The sequence below is a fragment of the Branchiostoma lanceolatum genome, chromosome 17 (assembly GCF_035083965.1).
Source record: "Branchiostoma lanceolatum isolate klBraLanc5 chromosome 17, klBraLanc5.hap2, whole genome shotgun sequence".
Taxonomy (NCBI): domain Eukaryota; kingdom Metazoa; phylum Chordata; class Leptocardii; order Amphioxiformes; family Branchiostomatidae; genus Branchiostoma; species Branchiostoma lanceolatum.
In genome coordinates, this window is record NC_089738.1 from 19,964,357 (window position 1) to 19,983,196 (window position 18,840).

General features: G+C 46.5%; 1 protein-coding gene across 1 annotated transcript in view; it reads right to left on the bottom strand.

The window, feature by feature from the left end:
* The window catches only part of LOC136422422 (helicase-like transcription factor), a 28,111-nt gene extending 11,214 nt beyond the window's left edge, over nucleotides 1–16,897 (bottom strand). The window contains exons 1-17 of the mRNA XM_066410192.1: nucleotides 16,106–16,897; nucleotides 15,470–15,656; nucleotides 15,042–15,208; nucleotides 12,996–13,242; nucleotides 12,660–12,734; nucleotides 10,117–10,262; nucleotides 9,523–9,667; nucleotides 9,009–9,156; nucleotides 7,858–8,008; nucleotides 7,641–7,726; nucleotides 5,911–6,114; nucleotides 5,171–5,251; nucleotides 4,133–4,227; nucleotides 3,475–3,618; nucleotides 2,943–3,078; nucleotides 1,746–1,881; nucleotides 562–741 (exon numbers count right to left, since the gene is read on the bottom strand). Of these exons, the coding sequence (XP_066266289.1) occupies nucleotides 562–741; nucleotides 1,746–1,881; nucleotides 2,943–3,078; nucleotides 3,475–3,618; nucleotides 4,133–4,227; nucleotides 5,171–5,251; nucleotides 5,911–6,114; nucleotides 7,641–7,726; nucleotides 7,858–8,008; nucleotides 9,009–9,156; nucleotides 9,523–9,667; nucleotides 10,117–10,262; nucleotides 12,660–12,734; nucleotides 12,996–13,242; nucleotides 15,042–15,208; nucleotides 15,470–15,656; nucleotides 16,106–16,224 (2,447 nt within the window). The 5' untranslated portion in view covers nucleotides 16,225–16,897. The remainder of the gene's footprint in view (nucleotides 1–561; nucleotides 742–1,745; nucleotides 1,882–2,942; nucleotides 3,079–3,474; nucleotides 3,619–4,132; nucleotides 4,228–5,170; nucleotides 5,252–5,910; nucleotides 6,115–7,640; nucleotides 7,727–7,857; nucleotides 8,009–9,008; nucleotides 9,157–9,522; nucleotides 9,668–10,116; nucleotides 10,263–12,659; nucleotides 12,735–12,995; nucleotides 13,243–15,041; nucleotides 15,209–15,469; nucleotides 15,657–16,105) is intronic.
* Nucleotides 16,898–18,840: the final 1,943 nt, after the last annotated feature.

Genomic DNA, 18,840 nt, shown 5'->3' on the forward strand with positions numbered 1-18,840 from the left:
TCAGCACTGAACCCTCCCGGAAGTACCTGAACAACAAACACACACACCACAGTCAGGACATAGTGAGTCAGCACAGAACCCTCCCGGAAGTACCTGAACAACAAACACACACACCACAGTCAGGACGTAGTGAGTCAGCACTGAACCCTCCCGGAAGTACCTGAACAACAAACACACACACCACAGTCAGGACGTAGTGAGTCAGCATCGAACCTTCTCGGAAGTACATGGAAACCATCACAGTCATTCATGTTTATTATCAGAAGGCCATCCCAATCTGAATGTTAAAGACAAACAATATCTACAGACAAGTCAATCTCTGGTTTAGATTACTTCCGGACATTTCGAGTGGCATCCATCACTCTTCTTCAGCGTCACTAAAATGAACTGGCAATAAGTACGTAACTGGAAAAGCCAGTTGAGCATGTCAAAGTCACTAACTCGTAATTGCTGAGAAATTACTGAAACAATATTTCGTTGTATTCGAATGAAGGTTCATCTGTGACGATAACTATACAATATCATGTAGAATAAATCTGAATCTTTCTCCAGACTCCTCACCTGCCCACCGTCACCTTGCCTTCCGTTGCCATGGCGTCGTAAACTTCCCTCTCGTCCGCTGACATCTCCACGTGCTGGATGAACACGGTCCGCGGCGGCAGTTCGACCAGCGGCCTCCCCTCCACCCGCTGCGTCTTTGTTCTGCGCATCGCCAGGTTTCCCATCAGCTTCTGCAGGCGTCTGGGGAGGGAGGGAGGGAAGGAATGAATGAGGGAATGAACGAATGAATGAATGAATGAGTGTTGGATGAACACGATACAGGGCGGCAGTTCGACCAGCGGCCTCCCCTCGACCTGCTGTGTCTTTGTTCTGCGCATCGCCAGGTTTCCCATCAGCTTCTGCAGGCGTCTGGGGAGAGAGGGAAGGAAGGAATGAATGAATGAATGAATGTTGGATGAACATGGTACAGGGCGGCAGTTCGATCAGCGCCCTCCCCTCCATCTGCTTTCCCATCAACCTCTGCAGGGGTCTGCCGAAGGAAGAAAGAAGGGAGGGAAAAGAAAGAAAGAAAGAAAGAAAGAAAGAAAGAAAGAAAGAAAGAAAGAAAGAAAGAAAGAAAGAAAGAAAGAAAGAAAGAAAGAAAGAAAGAAAGAAAGAAAGAAAGAAAGAAAGAAAGAAAGAAAGAAAGGAAGGAAGCAAGGAAGTAGTGAAGGAAGTCTCACCTGCTTACGTTTCAATGTCTATCAGATACCTTCCTCACCTATTTCGGCTACATATAGAGGCGAGAAGCAGTACTCCAGTCCGATAGACATCGAACCGTGAGACATTACTGGTTGGGTAAAAAGGAAACTGTTGTGGGGAGTTGTGGGGTCGTGTGGCACAACGGCAGAGCGTTCAACTCAGAACCAAGAGGTCCCGAGTTCGAATCCTGTCATGTCACCGATCTTGCGCCATTGGGAAAGGCACTTTACACGACTTTCCTCACTCCACCCAGGTTTAAATGGGTACCTGACTTCGGTTGGGGAAAGTCGTATTGAGGTCACCTGGTGGCGCTGAATGGCAGCCGCCCTGACCCTTGCGACAGTTCCACAAAATGCAAGTGTGGATAAGATATTATATATATGTTGTGTAGTGTGTGAAACCTGTAATACCCTGCATCAATTCAGCGCTAGAAAGGCTGCCATTGCGGGTAATTTGTGACCAATAAAAACCATTATCATTAAATCTCCTGTTTTCAGACTCACTTCAGAGCGCTCTCGTCGCCCAGGCCGATGGGGCGCTCGACGGTGCGGCGCCACCACTGGCGGTCCGTGAATGGCTCGACCCGCAGGAAGCACACGATCGACCACAGGTCCCGCATCGAGTTCTGGATGGGTGTTCCTGCGGAGGGAAGACACCGGAAGGAACGTCTTAAGATATACTGTAAATCTTAAGATGTTCTTATTTGGAGAATCCCAATTTACCTATGTTTACATGTGCAGTTACCTATGTGTAGTAACCTTTGCTTACAGGGGTAATTTCCTAAAAAGTCTACCTGTGTACAGGTGTGTGGAGAGTCTGCAGACTCACCTGTGAGTACCCAGGTCCTCTCAGCCTGCAGTGCGAAGGCTGCCTTGCTCTGCTGCGCTGCAGGGTTGTACAGGTGTAGTTACCTGTGTTACAGGTGTAGTTACCTGTGTACAGGTGTAGTTACCTGTGTACAGGTGTGCAGACTCACCTGTGAGTACCCAGGTCCTCTCAGCCTGCAGTGCGAAGGCTGCCTTGCTCTGCTGCGCTGCGGGGTTGTACAGGTGTAGTTACCTGTGTTACAGGTGTAGTTACCTGTGTACAGGTGTGCAGACTCACCTGTGAGTACCCAGGTCCTCTCTGCCTGCAGTGCGAAGGCTGCCTTGCTCTGCTGCGCTGCGGGGTTGTACAGGTGTAGTTACCTGTGTTACAGGTGTAGTTACCTGTGTTACAGGTGTAGTTACCTGTGTACAGGTGTAGTTACCTGTGTACAGGTGTGCAGACTCACCTGTGAGTACCCAGGTCCTCTCTGCCTGCAGTGCGAAGGCTGCCTTGCTCTGCTGCGCTGCGGGGTTGTACAGGTGTAGTTACCTGTGTTACAGGTGTAGTTACCTGTGTTACAGGTGTAGTTACCTGTGTACAGGTGTGCAGACTCACCTGTGAGTACCCAGGTCCTCTCTGCCTGCAGTGCGAAGGCTGCCTTGCTCTGCTGCGCTGCGGGGTTGTACAGGTGTAGTTACCTGTGTTACAGGTGTAGTTACCTGTGTTACAGGTGTAGTTACCTGTGTACAGGTGTGCTGACTCACCTGTGAGTACCCAGGTCCTCTCAGCCTGCAGTGCGAAGGCTGCCTTGCTCTGCTGCGCTGCGGGGTTGTACAGGTGTAGTTACCTGTGTCACAGGTGTAGTTACCTGTGTTACAGGTGTGCAGACTCACCTGTGAGTACCCAGGTCCTCTCTGCCTGCAGTGCGAAGGCTGCCTTGCTCTGCTGCGCTGCGGGGTTCCGGATGGTGTGACCTTCATCCAGCACGACCCTCAACCACTGAACCTTCTGTAGAGGGCCGCCCTTTCCCTGGGGACACACAGAAACATCACAACTATCAGCAACAGGCCTAGGGACTGTCGTTAGGGGGCCGCACTTTCCCTGGGGACACACAGAAACATCACAACTATCAGCAACAGGCCTAGGGACTGTCGTTAGGGGGCCGCACTTTCCCTGGGGACACACAGAAACATCACAACTATCAGCTACAGGCCTAGGGACTGTCGTTAGGGGACCGCACTTTCCCTGGGGACACACAGAAACACACAAATCACAACTATCAGCTACAGGGGGCCAAATTTCTTACTGTCTTTCTTTCTCTCTCTCTATCTCTTCCTTTCTTTCGTTAACGATGCGCAGGTCAACGTTCATTCATTCATTCACTCACTCACTCATTCATTCATTCATTCCTCCCTTCCTCAGTACCTTAGCGTCCATGGCCATCATCTGGTACGTGGTGAGCACGACGTCCTGCTGTTCCAGCTCGGCGTGGTCCCTGGTGCGCTCGGGTCCGTAGTACGTGTAGATGCGCAGGTCGACGTTCGGGTGGACGTGCTCCTCCAACTGGTCCTGGGGACAAACAGTCGTCGGAAATCAGTTTTGTGGATCCAGTTTCAAACTTGTATTTGTAAGGCATTGCATTCGTCATTTCTGATGGTGACGTAAAGCCAGCAGCCCCATGTATGAGGGAGCTTTCTAAGGCATAAGCCTCAAGCGTCAAACCTCTGCACGTAAAAGAACCCAACACACTTATCGAGAAGAGTAGGGATGACCCTGTGTGCTTGGCCAAAAACGTGAGCCGTAGCAAAGCCGCATTGCACTACCAGTAGCTACTTGAAAAACCATCATGGTTCAACTCAATTGAGGATGACGGCTTTACTTTTATAGACAGGAATGACAGAAAATATGTACCAGACATCCTAGTAGAACAAAAAGTAGAGTATGTGCATAATTATGTACATTCAAATAGACTTGTGTGAGTGCTTGAGTTTAATGTACCATGATCATGATTATGTTTTTGAGTGCTTGAATGTGTATAACTGTGTAACCTGTGTTTGTTTGTTTGTTTGTTGTGTGTACTTACTATCCAGTTACTGAGCACCGACAGCGGACACACCACCAGGGTCGCGCGAGGTCCCTCCGCCTCCGTCCTGCCACCGCCCGTCGGGGCTTCCTGACCTACACGGCAGGGGCACAGGGAAACCGTTGGCTTACTCTGACAACATCATTATGGTTTATTTAATTTATTTCTTATTTTGTATCATAATGGTACATCTTTGTCTTTAACACCCCCTTTTCACTTGAGGCTGAAACTGATGAGCAATAAGCTACTGCCGCGTAACCAGCTACTGCCGCGCCACGTGCCTGCGAAGCTGGTGTGTCACGCTTAAGGGCGGTTATACCGGCTATACAGATACAGAACCAATGAACTACCAATTTCATTGACAAAGAACATGTACAAAGTAAAAAAAATGTTTTGGTTTTTTTCTTGTCTTGTAAATTATTCTTTTGCATAACGCATCATATTCCAATTATAAAATCAAGGGTCACACAAATCTAATTTTTGTCGCTCAACAATTTAGTGAAAAGAGGGCCTAACCCTGATTTTCCAACAAACCTCCAACATGATTCTTTCCCCTCCTGCGTGGCTTAAGCATGAGGCGCTGTGAGACTCTTCCCCTCTTCAGAAAAAAACTGCATCAGCCTTCAAATCTGGACTGGTTATGTGGTTAGGCAGCAGGGAGGGGGTTTAAAGGTGCCCTAAGCGATTTCAGGGGGTAGAACTTGAAATATTCTGGGGAAAACAGTTCTGTTTGGTGAAGTTGAAATTGACATTTACTTCCCCATATTAGCACATGACCACGTGATTATTTCTTCGGAAGCGTTCAGGACTTATCGGTCAGAATCGTGCATGTTCGGAAGATTTGAAATGATGGCTGGCCTCCAAGTGCTCAGATTTTCAATGAGTTCCCACCACACAACGACATCACATTTTTGCTCCATGATGGTCGATATACAATGGGATAGTGTTATCTAAACTTACTATGGATAGAAATCAGAAAAAGATTGATTTTGAATATGTGACTTTGTGGTTAGGCAGCAGGTAGGGGGTTAAGCCTACCTGAGCTGTTGGAGACAGCTTCCTTTCCGGAGTCCTTCTTGCCAGGCTTCAGTTCCTCCATGGAGGGCAGGTCGGGCAGTTCTGTACAGAGAGAAGTCGACATCGTCATGATCAGCTGAGCAGATGAGACAGATAGCTCGCCTCACAACATGCAGTACCCTTTGCAAACCGCACGCAAAGCGGACTCGAATGATTCTATGAAAGGCTGTGTGCTATAAGTAGAACACTGTGTGAACCCAAGCTATCACCCGGTCCGGAACACACGCATCGAACGTTATTCCAGCCCAGGTATGACATAAAACGGTTTTTAGTCGTTTCGTACATAACACAAAAACTGCAGTAGCTTGTGCGGCAGGAATGGAGTGAAGTATTTCAGTATTTTGTGGCATCGTATGGCACAGTCGGTAGGGTGTTTCGCCCAAAACCGATAGGTCCCGGGTTCAAAATCACCGGATTCCCCCAATGTTGTGCCCTTGGGAAAGGCACTCACCATGAATTTCCTCTCTCCACCCAGGTGTGAATGGGTATCTGACTTCAGTTGGTCTCCTTCTGGCACCGAATGGCAGCCGCCCAGACCCTTGCGACAGTTCCACAAAGTGCAAGTGTGGAACAAATATGTATCTGTTGTATATTATGTGATTGTAAACCCTGCAGCAATTCAGCACTGGCTGCCATTGCACGGGTAATTTCACTCCAACAAACCATTTACTATTTTATTATTCAATTTTTGTTGTATTTACCATCTTCATCACTGATGACATGAAGCTGGCTGCTGGACGCGCCCGGCGGGGAAGCCGTCAGGTCAACGACCTCTCCAGAACCTCCACACTTTCCCTGCAACGTCTTCTGAGACTTGCCCTTCCCCTTGGCTTTCCCTTTCCCTTTCGTCTTGGACTTGCCGCCCTTCTTTGTCTGTTTGTCAGGAACAGCAGCGGACATCTTGGCTGGGGGAACAAATGTGAAAATTATCAATCATTTACTTTCTCGTGATTTTATTTGCGGTAGAGGTTTTTCCGAGCTACAACCAACTTTGAAGAAGAACGTAGGCAGCGGCTGAATGCCGCCAGAGCCAAGCGCCACAGGGCAGCAGCAACAGCGGTCCAGACAGCGGACCACCAGTGCACAACATGTGGACGGCTGTGTGCCTCAAGCTTCGGACTGAGAAGCCACATGAGGGCACATCCCCCGTGAATGAGCAACACACTGACCGTCATCTTCGTCTTCGAAGGACTACCAAGAGAGGTTTTTGAAGTGTTTTAAATTTGCAGTTGAGACAATTCTGTAGTACAATAGCCATCCATTGGAGAGGCATCTTTGTGGTGTCATGAAGTCAGGGTGGAGAGGTGACAGCAAAAAATCAAACCACCATGAAAGTTTTAAGATTCAAAGTATTTGGTCACATCATAAATATTGTCAATAATCTTTAATGCATTTCACTTCATTTTAACCAGTGTGGCTTGTTGAAAGACTAAGAACTGCTTTTCAGTGAGACCCTGGAAATTATACAGACAATACAAGCAATAAATGTAAAGAACAAGATACAATCAATCAATCAAAAAGACAACCATAAAAAACATTATACTTCATGTATATGTTGTGTAGATTTACACTGGCTGTTGCAGAAAAACAAAATAAATAGACAAAACCTTAAATAAACCCAGACAGCTCTACCTTTTTTCCTGGGGCTTTCTCTTTCCCCATCACTCATGCCCTCACCTTTTTTCCCTCTCCCCATCACTCATGTCCTCACCTTTTTTCCCTCTCCCCATCACTCATGCCCTCACCCTTTTTCCCTCTCCCCATCACTCATGCCCTCACCTTTTTTCCCTCTCCCCATCACTCATGTCCTCACCTTTTTTTCCTCTCCCCATCACTCATGCCCTCACCTTTTTTCCCTCTCCCCATCACTCATGCCCTCACCTTTTTTCCTCTCCCCATCACTCATGTCCTCACCTTTTTTCCTGGGGCTTTCCCACTCCCCATCACTCATGTCCTCACCATCTTTCCCTCTCCCCATCACTCATGCCCTCACCTTTTTCCCTCTCCCCATCACTCATGCCCTCACCTTTTTCCCTCTCCCCATCACTCATGCCCTCACCTTTTTTCCCTCTCCCCATCACTCATGCCCTCACCTTTTTTCCCTCTCTCCATCACTCATGCCCTCACCTTTTTTCCCTCTCTCCATCACTCATGCCCTCACCTTTTTTCCCTCTCCCCATCACTCATGCCCTCACCTTTTTTCCCTCTCCCCATCACTCATGCCCTCACCTTTTTTCCCTCTCCCCATCACTCATGCCCTCACCTTTTTTCCCTCTCCCCATCACTCATGCCCTCACCTTTTTTCCCTCTCCCCATCACTCATGCCCTCACCTTTTTTCCCTCTCCCCATCACTCATGCCCTCACCTTTTTCCCTCACCCCATCAGTCATGTCCTCACCTTTTTCCCTCTCCCCATCACTCATGCCCTCACCTTTTTTCCTTGGGCTTTCTGTCTCCCCATCACTCATGTCCTCCTCCCCACTGCTGAAGGTATACCTGACCGGCTTCCTGGTGGACCTGCAACAGCAAATGTGGACCAAAATTATCATCAAAGTTTAAAAAGCAATAAAAATCATCATGATCTCTCAACCTCACCTTATTCTCTCTAAAGTCTGAAACAAAATCAGCCGCAGCAGTTCTCATCCCACCTGGAGGGTCTGGACCGGATGTTGGGGGAGACCGTGGGCGGGGCCGTCTTGGCGCGCGTCAGCTTCATCTTCGGGGCGTACTCAGGATCCTCCGCCGTTGTCATGGCAACCACGTCGCCATCGGAAGCCGGACTGTCCGACTCGGAGTCTCCTGGAAACAGAGACAGGTCCACCAAAACTCTTAAGGAGCATTTTCCACTGCCTTCAAAAAAGGAGTCAAACCCAACCATAGTCAACCTTTAGTTAACATACTCAGAACTTTCATTGTAGACTAGATAACTATGTCGATTCCCATGTACTTCCATGGACTTGTTTGTCTGCAATTAGCCTTCGGGCATGAAGTTGCAATAAAGTTATAAATATCAAGAGCTTGTACATGTAAGCTGGCCAAAGGATGCAGCAGGCCTGTGGCATGCCTACTCCAATCCAACCCTCAACAGGAAAGGAGGGTTAAGGGTGGAACTGTCTGGCACTTGGGACATAGCCTTGGGGGCAAACCAGCTTTAGCTAAAACAATAGGAGCTATTATCCCCTTTTACTTCAACCTTGTCTTGAGTTGTCTAATTTGCTTTCTATTGGACTATCTAAAAATTTGTCTTCTCCTTATTTGCATATCAATTCATAGTTCGTGGTTATAAACCTGCTGTTCAACTGATCTTGCTCACAGTCACTGACGAAAAGTAGTGGATGCTACTTGAAACGTCTGACCGTTTCCAAAATCATATCCAGTTGTTTGAGTAATTGCTTTTTTGGTGTATCTTATTACCTGGATGTCTAATCTTCATCGACATACTCCAGTGGTTAGCGACCCTGACTCTGAACCAAGAGGTTGGGAGTTCGAATCCCGGCTGTTGTTGCTCACACGACAAGCACGCTACTGGAAAGGGTTGCAGTCCTTAGGACAGGACGTTAAGCTGTGGTCCACTGTTAATTGTGCTTGCAAGAAAGAGCTAGGGGAATTTCCCTGCTACAAAGAACCTGTAAATGCTGTACTGTCTATCTTCTCTGTCACGACCAGTGGAAGAACAGCTCTTCAATCAGCCAAACTGATTCGAGATCACTTTCAGTTTATTTTTACACATGAACCAGATATGCAGAAAACAGAATCGAGGCATTTAGAGACATGAAGTTGACCTTGACCCCCCACTGACCTGACCCGCTCTCCTCCGACTCAGTGTCTGTGTCGCCCTCTTCACTGTCGGACTCTACCACGAACTTTCCCCCTTTCCTCACGGGGTTCGTCGGCTTTTTCCTGCTGCTGCTCCTCACCCCTCCCCTTCTGGCCTTAATGGACTTTCCCTTCAAATAAACAAACAAACATAATTCCACAGCCTCTTTTACCATTCATTCACTTAGTCCTCATTCATCAATTCATTCATTCACTCACTCATTCATTCATTCACTCATTCAATCCTTTCCCTTTCCTTTCTCTATTCACTCATTCATTCATTCATTCACTCATTCATCAATTCATTCATTCACTCATTCATTCATTCACTCTTTCTTTCTTTCTTTCTTTATCCATAAATTCCTCCATTCTTTATTTATTCTAGGGATGTGTACTTAAACCTAACAAGTTTGGTTCTCCCATTGTCAGAACAACTTAACAGAATGCACAATCATATCTAATGCCCCCTCCACCCGTCTGGCCTAGTAACCCGACACCTTGGTTGTCATGGCGGCGCCCTCCTGCGGCAGGACCAGCGGTTTCCCGTCCCGGAAGTTGCTCAGGATGAGAGAAATCACCACCAGGGTCTTCCCCAGGCCCATGTCGTCCGCCAGGATCCCTCCACGCACGCTCTGCGGACGCCTAGCAACGGGAAGGGTAGAGTTACATGGTTGCCAAGCAACAGGAGTGGTACAGAGTTATATGGTTGTCTAGCAACGGGAATGGTAGAGTTACATGGTTGCCTAGCAACAGGAGTGGTAAAGAGTTACATGGTTGTCTAGCAACGTGAATGGTAGAGTTACATGGTTGCCTAGCAACAGGAATGGTGGAGTTACATGGTCCCCAAGCAACAGGAATGGTAGAGATAATTGGTTGCCTAGCAACAGGAATGGTAAAGACATATGGTTACCTAGCAACAGGTATGTTACCGAGTTACAAAACGTACTACACAATGTCACGTCCATGTAACTAGGCACAGCCTCATTACCCCTAAGGGCACCTACTGGCTGAGCTTCAAGGTGAATATTCAAGGTGAATATATATTATATACTGTACCTCATAGATAACGTGTAACTAGTAAGTGAACCTACCGAGTAGATGTGAAGTTGGTGACGGAGTTGAAGAACTTGTTAGCGGCCCGCTCCTCCCAGAAAGGCGGCAGTTCCCCAGAGTTTTCCCTCCGCGCCATCCAGGCCAGCGCCTGCCTCTGGTGCGGGAACAGCGGCGTACGAACCGACTGGAGAAACACGGGAGACAACGCTGAGATTTAGTGAGACTTTATTAGATGTCCAGGAAGTTAGAATAAATCTCATGATAAATCTACTCTTCTTAGATTCAGTGCCTGCCTCTGGTGGGGGAACAGCAGCGTACGAACCGACTGGAGGAACACGGGAGACAACGCTGACGTTTTGTGATGCTTTAGTAGGTGTATTAGAAGTTAGAATAAAACTCATGATAAATCTACTCGGATTCAGCGCCTGCCTCTGGTGCGGGAACAGAGGCGTCCGAACCGACTGGAGGAACACGGGAGACAACGCTGACGTTTTGTGATGCTTTAGTAGGTGTATTAGAAGTTAGAATAAAACTCATGATAAATCTACTCGGATTCAGCGCCTGTCTCTGGTGGGGGAACAGAGGCGTCCTAACCGACTGGAGAAACACGGGAGACAACGCTGAGATTTAGTGATGCTTTATTAGATATCCAGGAAGTTAGAATAAAACTCATGATAAATCTACTCGGATTCAGCGCCTGTCTCTGGTGCGGGAACAGCGGCGTACGAACCGACTGGAGAAACACGGGAGACAACGCTGAGATTTAGTGATGCTTTATTAGATATCCAGGAAGTTAGAATAAATCTCATGATAAATCTACTCGGATTCAGCACTTGTCTCTGGTGGGCTAGCCTGACGAACCACGCTCCTAGAGGCCAGCCGGTCCTGTAACCGCCCGAGAGCTTGTGTAAATACAGGCTACTGGTGGGGGAACAGAGGCGTACGAACCGACTGGAACACAGAAGACAACGCTGACGTTTTGTCATGTTTTATTACATTGACTGGATTGTACAAGTCTATTCAGGTACAGCACAAGTACAATGATGTTCCAGTAATTTGGACTTATTTTCAACCTGTTTTTTAAAATATTTTGAATCCTCACCTGTCGTGCTGCGTACCTAAACACCGGACCTGAACTGGACTCGTAAAAACGTTTAGCTTCAAGTAAAACAAATTCTGGAAACAGGTCAAGACTTGCAAAAATGCTTGAATGTATACTTTTCAAATTGCATGTAAAATTAATGCCAACATGAAATTTATATATATTCGAAAACAAATCCTTTGGAGCACATATGTGCCATGGGGACTTATAAGTCCGGACCAGTCCCTGTGGACCTGAACTTGTGGATTGAACACAGGGCTCAAAATAGTGGGTGCATGTGCACCTGTGTGCACCCAAAATTGGAGCTGTGCATCCAATTTTTAACTGTGGGTGCACCAGTGCACCTAATTATTTTGGTACTCTATAGGGTAAAGGCTCTCTTGTACACTAGCACACAGAATATTCTTGAAATGTAAGTATCAGAAAAAGCAATATAACCTTTTGTTGTACTTTATTTGATGTATTGCTTGGTTGAAATTTGACATCTGGATAGAATTACAGATTGAAGTTCTAAGAGAGGCAGTAGCGTCAAACTTATGTTTTGTTGACATGCAACTTTATTTTATGTGGTGCACCCAAGTTTTTTTCTGTGCACCTAATTTTTTTGGTTGGGCGCACCAGTGCACCTATTTCGAAAAAGGAAAGGAAAGGGATCTCGAACCAGTTTAGCTCAAATGAACTCAATGAACAGATGAGCTACTCTTCCACTGGTCGTGACAGAGAAGACAGACGCTATATACAGTATTTACAGGTTCATTGTACCGGGGAAACTCCCCTAGCTCTTTTCAACAAGCACAATGAACAGTGGACCACGGCTTAACGTCCTGTCCTAAGGACTGCGATCTTTAACGGTAGCGTGCATGTGGGGTGAGCGACACAGCCGGGATCAAACCCGGGGCTTCTTGTTCCAGAGGCAAGATCGCTAACCACTGGACTACGCACGCTACACTGGACTACGCACGCTAAAAAAGAATTTCGAGCCCTGGAACCTGAAGCTGAGTTTAGTTACAGCACTCCTCACCTGACAGGGTTCCGCAGCCTCCGTCTGGTCCGACTCCTGGATAAGTCCGAACCTGACCCTCTCTCTCTCTCTCTATCCAATTTAACGTCTTTTGTTCCCCATCATCTGGGGGTTAGACGTGCTTGCACATTGATGGGGAAGCCCCAGAACTCCTCATCAAGTGCAAGTCCTTTTTTGTAGCAAGAGTTTTTACGGCTGGATGCCCTTCCTAACGCCAACCCAAACCCTACTGCTGGGCTTAGGACATGGGAAATGTGTGTTAAGTGCCTTTCCCAAGGGCACAACGTCTGGGTGCATGTCCGGACATGTCTGGGTACTCCACTGGGGATTGAACCTGGGTCTTATTGGTTCATAGCCGGATGCTCTGCCACTGTGCTACACAGACGCCACTGTGGACCTGTGGACCTGAACTTGTGGACCTGAACTTGAACATGAGTTTGATTACGGGCACTCCTCACCTGACAGGGCTCCGCAGCCTCCGTCTGGTCCGACTCCTGGATGTTCTCAAACAGCTGGTCCAGCTCGTTCTTCATCTGGGACAGACAAAAACAACAAAATCTATTCAGTTACTGAATTGTAGCTAAAACATAAGATGCTACAAAATGTAGAAAGTGCTTTTTTACTGGAAAATAAAACAATCCTTAAAAATGCATCAAAAATCCGGGCAAGTAAAAACTTGAATCTTGCCAGTAAATGTTTTTCTTTACTTGCCCTATATGGCATGTGATTTTGAAAAAAAACTTGTCCAACCCTGAATAAAACAATGGAAAATCTGTGAAAGAAAAACCACCCACCTCGGCCTGTGTGAGCTGCACAGCCGACAACAGCACACGCTCCATACATGACGGTCCGGCCCCCTCCCTACCCCCTCCTCCAGCACCCCCCCGGCTGGCCCCAGACCCCCCTGCGCCGGAGGGGGGTCTGATCTTGAAGCCATGGTGTTGCAGTTTCTTCACTGTGTCTTCCCTTCTCTCGGGCCGGCCCCAGAAGCTCAGGTCCACAGGCATGGTGAAGACGTTCATAGCTCCATGGGGCACCACACTACAGGAGTGAGGGAAGGAATGAAGGCATGGTGAAGATGTTCCACACTACAGGAGTGAGGGAAGGAATGAAGGCATGGTGAAGATATTCATAGATCCATGGGGAACCACACTACAGGAGTGAGGGAAGGAATGAAGGCATGGTGAAGATGTTCCACACTACAGGAGTGAGGGAAGGAATGAAGGCATGGTGAAGATGTTCATAGCTCCGTGGGGAACCACACTACAGGAGTGAGGGAAGGAATGAAGGCATGGTGAAGATGTTCCACACTACAGGAGTGAGGGAAGGAATGAAGGCATGGTGAAGATGTTCCACACTACAGGAGTGAGGGAAGGAATGAAGGCATGGTGAAGATATTCATAGCTCCATGGGGAACCACACTACAGGAGTGAGGGAAGGAATGAAGGCATGGTGAAGATGTTCCACACTACAGGAGTGAGGGAAGGAATGAAGGCATGGTGAAGATGTTCATAGCTCCATGGGGAACCACACTACAGGAGTGAGGGAAGGAATGAAGGCATGGTGAAGATATTCATAGCTCCATGGGGAACCACACTACAGGAGTGAGGGAAGGAATGAAGGCATGGTGAAGATGTTCCACACTACAGGAGTGAGGGAAGGAATGAAGGCATGGTGAAGATGTTCCACACTACAGGAGTGAGGGAAGGAATGAAGGCATGGTGAAGATGTTCCACACTACAGGAGTGAGGGAAGGAATGAAGGCATGGTGAAGATGTTCCACACTACAGGAGTGAGGGAAGGAATGAAGGCATGGTGAAGATGTTCCACACTACAGGAGGGAGGGAAGGAATGAAGGCATGGTGAAGATGTTCATAGCTCCATGGGGCACCACACTACAGGAATGAGGGAAGGAATGAAGGCATGGTGAAGATGTTCATAGCTCTGTGGGGCACCACACTACAGGAATGAGGGAAGGAATGAAGGCATGGTGAAGATGTTCCACACTACAGGAGTGAGGGAAGGAATGAAGGCATGGTGAAGATGTTCCACACTACAGGAGTGAGGGAAGGAATGAAGGCATGGTGAAGATGTTCCACACTACAGGAGTGAGGGAAGGAATGAAGGCATGGTGAAGATGTTCCACACTACAGGAGGGAGGGAAGGAATGAAGGCATGGTGAAGATGTTCCACACTACAGGAGGGAGGGAAGGAATGAAGGCATGGTGAAGATGTTCATAGCTCCATGGGGCACCACACTACAGGAATGAGGGAAGGAATGAAGGCATGGTGAAGATGTTCCACACTACAGGAGTGAGGGAAGGAATGAAGGCATGGTGAAGATGTTCCACACTACAGGAGTGAGGGAAGGAATGAAGGCATGGTGAAGATGTTCCACACTACGGGAGTGAGGGAAGGAATGAAGGCATGGTGAAGATGTTCCACACTACAGGAGTGAGGGAAGGAATGAAGGCATGGTGAAGACGTTCATAGCTCCGTGGGGAACCACACTACAGGAGTGAGGGAAGGAATGAAGGCATGGTGAAGATGTTCATAGCTCCGTGGGGAACCACACTACGGGAGTGAGGGAAGGAATGAAGGCATGGTGAAGATGTTCATAGCTCCGTGGTTAGCAAGCAATTTTTTTGAGCCAGCGGTCACTAGGGAGGATGGTACTCAGGCAGTGCGTTTGTGGGGGGAACACTTAAATGTATTTACCAGGGAAACATGGAAATGGAGGGCGTCTACTAGTACATTGCAATTTCTTTGTTTTATTAGTGTGAGGCGTCCAAAAGACGCCCTGGCGCCTTGCTAGCTAATAGTCTGGTGCTGGAACTCACCCCTCCACCCGGGCCAGCCCTTGGTCCAGGAGGTTGGCCAGAGGTCGCGCCAGCTCGCGCTTGATGTGTCCGACCTGCACGCCCATCACGTTGTCCACGCGTACCGCGTTACTGTCGTACGGGTTACGCGGCTCACGCACCAGCGATACCATCTCGTTGTTATTTACCTGTAAACAAAAGTAAACAAACATTATCATACAGGATGTGCGGCTCGAAACCAGAAAATCTTGTTGTCAGTTAACCATTACACAATACGACTGAGCGATTGACTGATTATCTGATTGGGACTTAATGATTCATTGATAGATTGATTGACAGACAGACAGGACTGACCTCTCCATTGTAGTACATGATACGTACAATTGATCAACTGATTGATTGATTGATTGATTGATTGATTGACAGAATGATTGACAGGCAGGACTAACCTCTCCCCTGTAGTACCGGATCCCCACGATGTTCCCTCTCATCGTGCCGAACAGAACCTCGTGGTCCAGATCATCGTCGCCCATGGCAACGGTTGCCGTGTCGATGGCATCAGCTGTGAGGTCGTGAATGACCTGAGATAACCTCAGGTTCCTGAGACTGGCAGTGCTGGCGCTGTAGGTCGGACCTCTGGGGGGGGGGGCACAAAAACGACAGATTTATAGGTTTGGCTGCGAAGATATCTCTCATTTATGCTGGAACATTCGTAGAGGGGAACTCGTTGCCATCAAAAACTGTAGTATAGGAGCATCCTCAGGAGATTTGTACAACACTTGCAGCTAGATGTGCAAAGGTTAGGTGTAACAACTCACACACACACACACTCACACACAGACAGACACCACTCACACACACACAGACAAACACACACACACAGAGAGACAAACTCACACACACACAGATACCACTCACACAAACACACACACACACACAGACAAACACACACACACTCACACACACACAGATACTACTCACATAAACACACACACACAAACACACACACATACACACACACACACACACAAGCCCAATACTTCAAACCCTCCCTTACAGCTAAGAAACAAAGATTAGAAGCTGACCTGGCAGGTCTTGAGGAGGAGGAGGAGGAGGAGGAACTCCCGTTCCGAGACTTCTTCTTCTTCTTCCAGCCTCCTCCTCCTCCTCTGTAGTTTCCCCATCTCCTGAACCTGCGGGGCATGTTGGCAGAACTAACACAACTTACAGTAGATCAAGGGCTGCAGAAAATAAGGAGAAACACAATATCAACACATGGAACTACTTTCTTGCTGAGATGCAAAATTAAAAACTGCCAATACCAGTGTTACCCCTGTAAACTTGATTTTCAGACAAATTTTGGGATTGCAGAAATAAATATAAACAACTTCCAATTTGCTAAGCAGAACATGTGAGTTTCGGTGTTTTGAACAATTTTTCACAGAAAACAAAAAAAAATCATTTCCAGCCTTGCTCCTTATTCAGGCCAATGTCTAACACCCCCCTCCACATCTATGTTTTGGAACAGTCCGCTGACACATGTCTGTCAAAAGGAAGTCTGCATATCCTTCTCATCTTTCTTCTGTGGAGTGGATGCATAAATTATCATTATCATCATCTTTGTGCTTAGACCACAATGCAGGGGATTACAAGATACAAGATAACTTTATTGGAAATCGCAGTGTTGCCACTGAATTAAAGGAAACCCAAGCAATACAAATGTATTAGGGCCCAAAAATCGGATTTTGAAAGTCAATTTATTTAGTCATTTCTATACATGATTAGTTCAAACAACGCTATCACAATGTATAGCGACGTCCATCATGCAAAAATAAGACGTCGTTGTGACGTGAGAACTCACTGAAAATGTCGCCGGCGGTTTTTGTAGGCTCACAAAACCAAGGGAATCATCGTACTACAAGTTTTTGCGCGGTTTTAAAATGCTCAAAGTATTGAGTTATAACGCAAATGTGCTAGATAGTGTAAGTAAATGTCACTACCATAAAGATTTCAGCATTTTTTATTTATTTCCATATTTTGGGCCCTAATATTGCTTTGGTTGCCTTTAAAATGTACAAATACATCAATAATAGATCAATCAGCAACTTGGTATATACTAGCCTGGAGTCCAGCCTTATTAGCTTCCGTCCGCTACCCAGGCTTGGGTAGCGCAGCGGAGCTAGGGTAGCGGCCTGAAGCTAAGAAGGCTGGACCCCAGGCTAGTACAGATGGCGCAATACTGTCCAATATCATACACATACATAGGCAAGACCTTAAAACTGACATTTTAAGATAAGTAGGACAGACAATATCTAAAACCAGTGTATCTTATTACTCCCAGGCTGAAAACATTTACAGGAAAACAGGTCACTGGTCATACTTGTTGATAAGGCGGGTCAGGTATGGAATGCTGGAGTTCAAACACCACTAATTACTAGCAGACGATAGACTTATAATCCTGAGAACTGGCCCGTCCTGCCATTTTTGTACACAACCAATGTGGCCAGGAAAATAAACCCCTTGCTCAAAGCGACGCCTCAGTTCAAGTTTGGCGTCGAAGATCAAATTGGCAAATCAACTTCAACTATGAAGCGTCACAAAATGAATAATGATTTGTTCGCGACCAAAATCTTGTTTATCTTTGCACAACGTTGACGTTAACTGACTTGGCATTTAAAAAAAAACGTTCCATACGGACAGAGACCACCCACACAAAAACAGACATCACATGATATTTCTTCCCACACAGTTTGCGCGTCAGCCCTCCCCAAAATGTCGTCTGTCAAGCAAACTGACGTAACTTACGACGTTTCCACCATTTATGGGTACCTAAAACACCCTGAATACTTTCATACAACATTCCCGAACAACAAACTGACCAAAATATAGGAATTTTAACCCAAATACCAGACTTATTGCTCGTATATACTCACTTTCCCAGACGTGGCCTCACACAGATTTCCCGCGAAACTTCGGATGACCTCTAACCTCATTTAGATCGTTCCATTACAGAGCACGTGGTGATTAGAATATTAAGTATCTATAAACAGCATGTATGACTTTACTAGATCACATACGTATATTTATTTGTACTTCAATAGTATATATCAAGTATTGATTATTACTAATATTTCCTACAAAAGTAAAGAATAAAGAGATAGGAAATTTTTCAAACCAACCTTCCCTTTGCTCCCAATGATATCACCCATGTTGACAGCGGTAAAATCAAACCAGAACAAAATAATGTTTATTCATGGCGCCCTTGAGACTTGGTGTTAAGAGAAGACGTGAGAAGCGGCGCCATTTGTTTTCTTTTACCGTTAGATGAGTTTCCTCGCTGTTGAGCGATACTTTGTCATGTAAAACTGCACAATGAGCTTATAATAATAAGTTATATCAAGGTTTTATCAAACCTCCTTGCTTGTAACCACCAAAAGCTCCATGTTTTTACATGAGCCTTTGGAAAAGTGCAAGGCAAGAAGTCAATGACGCATTTTTACTACCTATTGCTTTATTTCTAAGCCATTCTATTTTAGTATTTCATCTCAAAACGCGTGAAAATTGGCCCTAAAAAATAAGTTGGCAAAAATTTCACAGCACTGAACAATACATTAGTGACATCTAGCGATTTAAGTAAAAACTGCACTAGATGAAACACTTGACAAGGAAACAATTTCGTATAGTTTTGAAGTCATCTGGACACTATGGCTGATGAACAATTTCAAATGGTGTGTTGTCTTTCAGGAGGAAACTTTTGGATACCTTACTTTTGCTTGGAGTAGATGTTGTTTGAATATTGTAATACTACATGTCAAAAACG